The sequence below is a fragment of the Alosa sapidissima genome, chromosome 16 (genome assembly GCF_018492685.1).
Source record: "Alosa sapidissima isolate fAloSap1 chromosome 16, fAloSap1.pri, whole genome shotgun sequence".
Classification (NCBI taxonomy): Eukaryota; Metazoa; Chordata; class Actinopteri; order Clupeiformes; family Clupeidae; genus Alosa; species Alosa sapidissima.
Window position 1 is genome coordinate 13,878,704 of NC_055972.1, and position 10,399 is coordinate 13,889,102.

Genomic DNA, 10,399 nt, shown 5'->3' on the forward strand with positions numbered 1-10,399 from the left:
TTGAATTCTCCCTCGGTCTCTGAGCACTGAGCATCTAATCTGGCTCCCAACGGCAGCGTACATGCGGAACTCGCTACTCTAACTTGCTGTGTGAGAAGGAGGACTCTTCTCCTTCCGATAAACGGGCTCTCATTTGGATCGGAGGCTCTGCCAAGATTGTGTCAAGAAAGGAGCACAAGTCTCTCTTCCTCCCAGGCAGGATCCATTTTTTACCACGAGTGGCACGGAGCCTTGAATGGGCATGTGTGTATGGCATGCGTTGAGGGAGAGGGAGTCTTTTGATAAACATTTGTGCAAGAGTGATGGGTTACAGCTTGTCAACTGAGCCTTGCAGTTGTTTTGCATGTTGTTTTTAGTTTGTGAGAGAGTGTGTGTGTGTGTGTGGTGTTTTCTTTGTTTGAGCATTTGTGTGTCTGTGTGTGTGTGTGTACTTTTTTATGTGTGTGTGTGTGTGTGTGTGTGTGTGTGTGTGTATTCATCTATGTGTGCTTGTGTGTGTGTGTTTGATTTTTCCTAGGAGTGTGTTTGTGTAAATCTGTGTGTGTGTCTGTGTGTAATATGTATTTCTAGGTGTGTGCGTGTATGTGTGCGCATGTGTGTAATATGGATTCCTAGATGTGTGTGTGTGTGTGTGTGAATGTGTGTGTGCGTGATTGAGCGAGACGGTGGGCCGTGGCTCAGTGGGCCGGGCCCTTGTCCTGACTCCTGTGCGGAGTGCAGATAGAGGCGCGTTCACCTTGTTCCGATGTGTGGAGGTGCCTTCACAGCCCAGCGCCGCTTGGCACCCGCCCCTGGCCTCGGCCCAGGATGAGATCCGCAGCAGCAGCAGCAGCAGCAGCAGCAGCAGGGCTAGGAGGGAGGGTGAGGCAGAGACAGGGGCCGCTCGATTGGACAGGACTGACTGAGTGCAAGCTGAAAGCATCTTGACGGGAGATGTAATAGCTTGCGGTACTTTGAAAAGAATTTTGTGTATGTATAGGGGATGACGTGTGTGTGTGTGTGTGTGTGTGTGTGTGTGTGTGTGTGTGTGTGTGTGTGTGTGTGTGTGTGTGTGTGAACTGTGTGAAGGTTTAACCATAGCATAGTATAACGAGTTATTCCTTCACCTTTCACCTTGAAGTTTTGTTTGATGTGTTGCCTTTCCTGCAATTTAACTGCTAGAACATCACACCTTCACCTAGGTCAAACATTTGCTCAAAGATGACAGCTCCAACCATAATGGTTACGGCAAAGGTTAGCGTCCTCCTGAAGAGCAAGTTGTAGACACTCTTTGCTAGCGCCATGATGGTAGAAACATCTTGAGTCTTGTTTTTGCAGGCGTGGGGCTGGAGGAACTGCAGACATCAGTCTTCTGAAAAAGCATTTTTGGAAGCATTAGACCTAAATGCTAGACCTGGCTAAAAGGCCTGCATCTCTCCTCTCTCTCTCTCTCTCTCTCTCTCTCTCTCTCTCTCTCTCTCTCTCTCTCTCTCTCTCTCTCTCTCTCTCTCTCTCGGTCTGTTTCTCTGGCTGTTGAGCGGTGAGGGCATGGCAGTCCTCTGATTGATATCTCTCATGTTGTTATGTCTGCCCTTTCCCCTAGCCACTCATTCACTGGTTCTTGCCCTCTTGTTTCTGCAGACTCGGGTTTCTCCCCTCAATCAGATGTCGTTCTGCTTGGCTGAGCTGCACTTGTGGTCCTCCAGGAGCACCTTGCATGTCAAAGGTAATTAATGAACCCATCCACTCTTTCTTTCTTTCTTTCTTTCTTTCTTTCTTTCTTTCTTTTCCTTTCTTTTGTTCTTTCTCTCTCTCTCTTACTCTCTCTCTCTCTCTCTCTGTTATTGAATTCCTTCATACCTTCTCTGGGCCTACTTCTAGCTACTCAACTACATAGTTGAACAATAACTAAGCATTTTTCTGGAATTAAATCAGAGCCAAAGCAGTTCAGCAAACATTCACCTAATTGCAGCTTGTTTGTCATGACCAGTCCTGCAGGTAGTTCATCATTCATCATCTCTGACATCATTGCAGAATGTGCGCAGTAATAAATGTATAATAATGGTAATAATGACAACAACAATAACAATAATAATAATAATCATTGTATTATTATTACTATTATTATTATTATTATTATTATTATTATTATTATTATTATTATTATTATTAAACTAGAGTAAGTTAGGGTGAGATGAAATCAAGCATCAACAACCTAGTTCTAGTCAACCTGATAACTGCTACATGAAGAAGCAGAGGCAGAGATGTTGAGATGTCTTTGCTTTCCTTGCTGCAGCAGAGATGTTGAGATGTCTTTGCTTTCCTCAGCAGAGATGTTGAGATGTCTTTGCTTTCCTTGCTGCAGCAGAGATGTTGAGATGTCTTTGCCTTCCTCTGCTGCAGCAGAGATGTGTCAGGTGTGCACACTGTCTCATTGTAGGTGTTTGACACCTTCAGAAAGGAAAACAAATCCCCCCTATTGTGTTAAAAGGCTGGAGGAGCGCGGCAGCTTCTCAGCCATCAGCACTCTCCTCTCCTGTTAGTGGCCTCCTCTTTCAGCATGCTGTCAGGAGACAGGCCGAGGGAGCCCCCATGTTTTTCTTTACGCCTTGGCGATTGTCGGAGGGGTGCTTTCCATCTTTCTCTCTCACACACACACACACACACACACACACACACACACACACACACACACACAAAGTACAACGTACAAAAGAGCAGACCAGCCCACTATGAGGTGACGCAAGTGTGACGGTCCCACACGTCCATCTCTCTCAACACAACGCTGAATACCCACAATCCCCTCCGGCTTTACCTCAGAGGTCAAGAGCAGCTGCTGATAGGTGTTTCTGCTGCCAACCAACACATCCTCAACCAAACCCCACCACACACACACACACACACACACACACACACACACACACACACACACACACACACACACACACACACACACATTTTGTTTGTGTCACTATCTATCCATCTTTGTGCAACATTCACTTCTTTTTGTATGACTTTACCCCTCGTCGTCTCCATCTCTCCTCCCCTCCCCTCCCCTCCCCTCGCTCCCTCGGCCCTCCCCCCGTGCGGCTGCCCTTTCACAGTCTGCTGGGCGTTTTTGCTCCAGAGCTGATAGTGTCCAGGGCCCGCCGAATCTCCCCACAGAGTGGTTGATGCTGGAACGCTGAGCAATTGTATATTTGTGTGTGTGTGTTTGTGTGTGTGTGTTTGTGTGTGTGTGTTTGTTTGTTTGGTTTTCTACACCTTCTATATTTGTTATCTTGGATGGAGGAGGTCAATATGTCCTAGGAAAAAAAAGAAAATCAGGAAGGGGCCTTCAGAGCGTGAAGTGTTGTGCAGACAGATAGCAGCACCTATATCACAATAGCAGTGTTTTCATCCACACACACACACACACACACACACACACACACACACACACACACACACACACACACACACATGCCCACATTCAGATGGAGCAGACCAATGTAAAGCAAATGTAATAGCAACTGTTTACATTTTCTATCTGAGGAATTTCAATTATTTTGCTGTTGACTTGCCTTGTGATAGTAATATTTTTTACATTTTTTGCCTTTGCAGAAGTCCTGAGGACTAAATGGCTGTGTTTGAAAACAGAGTGCACATACACATAAAGCACGCAGAGCGTATTATATAGGTCACATTGAATTGACCATACCCTACCAGAGGTTCTCAAGAGCAGATGTTTGCACTTCTAGACAGAGATGATCAGTTAAGCAGTGAGAGACATGGGGATGATTGGGGGGTATTTGGAGGACAGATTCACTATGAAAACCTCCCCCTGTACCAATCCTCCAGTGATGACTCCAGTGAAAGGGCTAATCTCCGTAGTTTGGTAGCAGGAAGCAGGGGGTAGGCACCCTCACCTGGGTGTCTCTACCCATGGAGGCCTGTTCAGGAGAAGCCAACTCTCTGTGTCTGTGTGTCTGTGTACTGAAGAGGGGGGAGGGGGTGTAGTCATATGTGCCTGTCTTTATTAATACCACTCTCTCTGCCCACCCTCTCCTTCCCAACAACCAGACCCCCCACACACACACACACACACACACACACACACACACACACACACATTCCATACACACACACCAGCCCATTCTCCTCCCTCTGTTCTTATCTCTGTCTGAGAGCCGGCAGATGGCACTGGACACAGGCAGATAATGATTGTTTATCCTGCGGTGCGAAATTGCTGATCTGTCCACTTCTGACAGCACACTGTTCATTTCTCTCTTGCCTCCTTTCTCTTTTTTTCATTCCCCATCCCCTCTCTGACTCTCTGAGTTCTCGCTCTCTACCTGTCTCTCTATCTCTCTATCCCCCTCTCTCCATCTCTCTCTCTCTTTCTCTCTCTCTCTCTCTCTCTCTCTCTCTCTCTCTCTCCTGCTCTCTCTCTTGCTTGCATATTTGTTCTTTAATATTGCATGCTCTTCTTTACCTCCACAGACACGGATATTGGCACGTACCAGTTTTATGACAAAGGCGAGCCAGGTGAGTGTGTGTGTGTGTGTGTGTGTGTGTGTGTGTGTGTGTGTGTGTGTGTGTGTGTTTCCTGGTTGGACTAATACAGCGCCTCCTTAAGTGTTAATTACCTTAGCACAGTACACACTTCCTCCTTTCATTTGCTCTCCCTCCCTTGTCAATCTCCCGCTCACTGTGTCATATGCACACACAGCACAATCCTCTCCTCTGCTGTGAGATTGTCCCTCCTCATCACTCTCTTCCTCTCTGTATGTCTTTCTCTCCCCCCATCCACCCTCTCTCTCTCATCCCCCTCCCTCTTTCCCCCTTCCCTCTCTCCCTCTCTCTCCCTCCTCTTTCTCTTTCTCCCTCCCTCTCTCTCCCCTCCTCCCTCTCTCTCTCTTTCTCTCTCTCTTTCTCCATCTCTCCTCTGTGTGTTTGCGCCGACACCCTGCCAGGGTCTGTAGCCTCTTAAGAACCCCTGGGGGCTCTTGTATCCGAGGGCCACAGCCCTCCGTGTCAAGCAGAAGCGAAACCTCCTTCCCTATTAGCATCTCTGTGATCAGCTCATCATCACTAAACCCAGCCAGGAAAGAAAAGAGAGAGAGAGAGAGAGAGAGAGAGAGAGAGAGAGACATCTGTGAAAGTTCCAACTGCACAAAACGGACCCTCTGTAAGATGGGGCTGCTCGACGCAGCTCGATCTCTTTCATTTTGACCAGAACACAATGGTGGCCAAAAGTGGCTAATTTGCTTGTGATATTATTTTCCCCCCACTCTCTTTCTCTCTCTCACTAGTATCTTTCTAACGCAAGGCTTTAATTGATTCTCAGCACAATGCCCTCTGCTGCGGTGTAATCTGCTTTAGACAGTGACCTCACAGGCCGCCGCTCGGTGCTCGCGGGGTCCTTCCTCCAGAGACCTCCTCTCCTCAGCCGCGCCGGCCTCTGGGAGAAACGGTTCAAACAGCTTAGCGTGCCAGCGAGATGGAAGCTAATGAGAGATGATTAGAACCAGGATTTATACCTTTGTTTGCTTGAGCAAACCCAGTTAAAAAAGGGAGTTCTCAAGCATCCAGAACTGATCGATTTTTACTCTGTTTACTCTTTAGTCTGTGTTTGTTCGGTATTTATTGTGTAGTGATGCACAAACAAAATGGGTGCAGTGCAGCCTTGCACAAAATATGCTTGTTATTGGGGTGGAATTTTTGTTATCACTAGAAAGTATCACCATTTGAAATATGTCTGTGGTAGTTACCTTTGAGATGTTTTACTATTGGTGTAAGACTGTGTCATACTGCACAGTTAACTGAAGCCTTGTCTGTCTGGAGCTTTGTGGCCCATATCATATTTTAGAATTGTATTGTATATTATATGACTGGCAAACAAGGTCCTACGTTGTTAGGTTTTAGAATCTAGCCTTCGTAAAACTTCTGTGACTTATAAAAAAAACTTTATTAGATCCATGAAAAAAGCTATAAAAAAGAATGCTGTTTATAGTACTCCTATGGTGTATGTTCTGAAATATTAATGAAAGGATTAACCTGCTGAAGAAAAAACAGCCTCGCCGATTTGATTTCTTTTTTGTGTGTGTGGCCGTCAGCAGTGCAGACTGCGGGGGCTGTGCGATGTCTGGATGTCTGTGCCCTCCAAACAGTTATATTTGCAACAAACCATGGTATTCTGCAATGACATGATGGGCCCAATGTTTGCTAACATTTATCTGGATTGGTTTGCTGTAGCTTAATGTAGTCATTTTGAGACAAAATGCAGCAATCTTAGGTCATTTCTGACTTGATGTGACAAAATAGAAATAACTGGTTTCATTAAACAAAATGTATGTCCCCTCTCATTATAATTCAGCATTTTACTTGATAAATATCTCCATCTGATAACTGTCAGTGACTAGAAAAGGCCTCCCTCTATTAAAGCAGTGTCAAGCTCCACTCATCAGTGTGTTCTGTATGTGTGTATGTATCTTTGTGTGTATTCTGTATATGTGTCTTCCTTCTCTACCCCCCTGCCCCCCCCCCACACACTCACACTATCTCACCCCCCCCCCCCCCCCCCCCCCCCGCCCTTCTTCACTCATCAATGGCTCCTCCATCAGTCTAGTGCTCTTTTCTAGCACGCCAGTCCACTGTGGCGCGAGGACGGTCTCGTTCTCCAAAAATCCGTTTTAATTCGATGGATTACAAAAGCGTGCCACGATAAAGGAGTGAAAGAGGGAGGAGAGGAGAGCAGAGGATAGGAAGAGGGGGTTGCAGGAAGAGAGAGAGAGAGAGAGAGAGAGAGAGAGAGAAGAACCCGGAGGAGGAGATGAAAAACTGACTTTGGATGGATTGAAATGAGCTGACTCATTGTGATTTATGTAAATATCGTATAATTAAGATAATGTAGACTCTTGATTAGTTTATAAGAGAAGGCTGGTGGTAATGTTTATGTATTAGTGAATGCATATTATTTTTGGCAGTTTGGTCTTTGCTGCAAGTCATGGTTTATGCATTGTTTTGTCAACTGCATCTGATTTTGACATTTGGTAGTTCTCTTCTATGTTCTTGTGGTATTGTCTTTTCAAGGTCCTGTCTTTTTAGGTAATGTTTGTAAATGTACCCATTGCACAAAAATACTGAACATCTATGTGCTTGCTGTAACCGGAGTTGGCTATGTTATGTCTAGCCACTTCCCCCAGCTACCACCAGAGGGCGACCCAACCTCATGGTGTTGAGCAGAAAGAGCCGGCCTCCCTCTTGCTGTCCCCTTCACCCCCTTCGGCCAGCCCCTGGCCCCCTGTCACTGAAGCAGCCTGGGCCGGCGCTGTATCATAATGTCCCCTCTATCTGATTAATGCCAGTAATCCTGGAAGTGTCCCGAGCAGCCAGAGGTCCCCGCAGCCAGGCAGGGCTTCCTGTGCAGTGAGGCCGGCTGAGGAGGACTCTTGGCTGGGCACCTCCGGGGCAGGGCGTGGCTCTCGTGCTGGAGGAGGAGGTGGAGGCGCTGACGGAGCTCCAGGGCCAGGCTTTAGCCAAGTCACCCCTCACTGTTTCACGGCTCTTCTGAATCACACTCATACTGTAGGCTAAGACACATACACTTACGTATATGGGCTAGCATACACACTGACACTTACGCTAGCACACACACACACACACACACACACACACACACAAGCACACAGATATACACACACACACACACACACACACACACACACACACACACACACACACACGCAGAAGCACAAAGATACACACACACACTCACACATGGGTTTGCATAACCACTCAGGCTAACACACACTCATGTTGACTTGCCCACACTCTCACAAATGGGCCAACAAACACACACACACACACACACACACACGCTTGCACTGACAGTTTGGGCTAGCACTTCCTCTCACATTGGCTAGCCTATTACATTGCCAGATTCATGGATTCAAAGAGTGACACGCTTTGAGTCCATATGCTGAGAGAACCCTCAGAGTTGACCGTGGAACTGAATGTGTAAACACAGATGGAATACACACACTCACACAAACACACACAGTGGAATGCCATTCAATAGTATTCACAACCATAGGCGAAAGCTAGCAATAATCTCCCTCATCATCGTGTTATTCTCAGTATGTAATTTCATTCATTTCTTTATTCTTTTTAATCTAACGTCTCCTCTCTCCCCTCACAGCTGCCCTGCCGGCTCACCATTACTTCGGCGAGAAGCAGCAGTTTTTGGAGAGTAAGTAAGATGTCACACGGCTTAATCTTATTCATCAGCTGGCTGCCAGTTCAAAGGCAACTCAATTGACATCACCGTAATAAATTAAAGAAAAAGGAAAAGGAAAAGATTTAAAAACACACACCATGTAAGACCTGCCTGGCGAAACCCACAGCGTAGGCTCTCCGACGAGGGCTTTTAAAAAAAAATAATAAAAAATTAGCAGATGACAATTGGCTGGGCTCGTTACGCCGTGTTCAGTCTCCCGTTTGTTATGTCTGCTCCCTTCAGCTGTGGAGCGGCAAGAGAGCAGTCTGGGGGAGTAATTAGCGCAACTCCAGCTCTCCTCTCTCCCTCCTGCAGCCACAGCAGCCTGCCTCTGAGAAGGCCACGCCGGCCCTGTTCGACTGCGGCTCACCACAACTGTTCCGAGCCCGTTAGCGTCACTCTTTTTTTTCTCTCTCTCTCTCTGTCTGTCTGTTTCTCTCTTCTCTCTCTCTCTCTCTCTCTCTCTCTCTTTCTTTCTCTCTCATCCTCCTCTTCCCCTTTCAGGAGGCCTGAGTCAGTCAGAAAACTAGACTATACACCTTGCAGCTCCATTAGGGCTCTAATACAAGTATGGCCATCTTCCAGGAATAACTCCCAGTCACTCAACCTGGTCTGGAGTGGCCCCAGTCGCCCAGGAGGAGAATGCAAACACCCTTATCAGGAGACAAACACACGGCCCCCCCAACTCTGCATCTCCCCACTCTCTCACATACCCCCACCACACACACACACACACACACACACACACACACACACACACACACCACCACCCCTTCTCCCACAGTCCCTCATTTACATGCATTTATTTACTCGCTTTCCCGCTCGAAAAGAAAGAAGTAGAGAGAGAGAGAGAGAGAGTGAGTAGGGGAGGGAGGGGGTGTTTCTTAATGGTTTAAAAAACAGATTGGATTTGATTACGCCATCTTTAAAAAACAGGCCTCCTCCTCCTTCTCCCCTCACTCCTCACACACACACACACACACACACACACACACACACACACACACACACACACCTCTGCTATATTAATGCTAATGTATATGCACAGCCAGAACTCAACCGAGAATTCAATTAACTTTTTTTAAAACCGTTTGCACTGGAGGGAGAGAGGGAACTAGGGACCTTATGGGAAATTACAGAGGTTTGTGTGTGGAACGAGTTGTCTTCAAGTGGAGTATTAAATATGTTATGGTAGCGTTTTTGAGTTTCTCCCCTTCCGGTAAGCCACTACAAGGACTTTTTGAGGGCTTCTTGAATAAAACTTATTTTCCTTGGGCAAATCCAGTAACCTAATTGGAGAAAATGCACATTAAATTATTGTGCCCACTTTATAGTTTGTCCTTGTCACATTGTACTTATGCAGGTAGTAAGAGATACTGTACATTTGTCATGTAAGTGCATATCATAGAATGTTACTATCACTAAACATTGTAAGTGCATATCATAGAATGTTACTATCACTAAACATTGTAAGTGCATATCATAGAATGTTACTACCACTAAACATTGTAAGTGCATATCATAGAATGTTACTATCACTAAACATTGTAAGTGCATATCATAGAATGTTACTATCACTAAACATTGTAAGTGCATATCATAGAATGTTACTATCACTAAACATTGTAAGTGCATATCATAGAATGTTACTATCACTAAACATTGTAAGTGCATATCATAGAATGTTACTATCACTAAACATTGTAAGTGCATATCATAGAATGTTACTATCACTAAACATTGTAAGTGCATATCATAGAATGTTACTATCACTAAACATTGTAAGTGCATATCATAGAATGTTACTATCACTAAACATTGTAAGTGCATATCATAGAATGTTACTACCACTAAACTAAAGTATTTTAAATACCATGCACATTCAATGTGTCAGCCTACTATGTTCTTTTTGTTGGAAGCACAATCCTTGTTTGTCAAAAACGTGTTTTAATATTTACCTGTCAGTCTGATTTCATTTCTACCTTGACCTCAGTAAGGGTACACGGAAGGGTCAAGACCTGCGTTTCCTTGGAAAACAAAAACACCATTTCTCCTTTTCTATGTTTCCTTGTGAATGACTGTGCGCATGACTTTGCACATTCTGTGAGAGATTGTCGGGTTACACAACCTTTGAACTTTGTCCCCCCCCACCCATGCAGG

At 45.6% G+C, this 10,399-nt stretch overlaps 1 protein-coding gene across 1 annotated transcript in view; it reads left to right on the forward strand.

Moving 5' to 3' along the window:
- Positions 1–10,399, forward strand: part of LOC121684948 (WD repeat containing planar cell polarity effector) — a 72,096-nt gene that overhangs the window by 20,748 nt on the left and 40,949 nt on the right. The window contains exons 2-5 of the mRNA XM_042065114.1: positions 1,621–1,705; positions 4,462–4,506; positions 8,162–8,212; position 10,399. The exon at position 10,399 is cut by the window's right edge and continues 70 nt beyond it. Coding sequence (XP_041921048.1) covers positions 1,645–1,705; positions 4,462–4,506; positions 8,162–8,212; position 10,399 — 158 coding nt within the window. The 5' untranslated portion in view covers positions 1,621–1,644. The remainder of the gene's footprint in view (positions 1–1,620; positions 1,706–4,461; positions 4,507–8,161; positions 8,213–10,398) is intronic.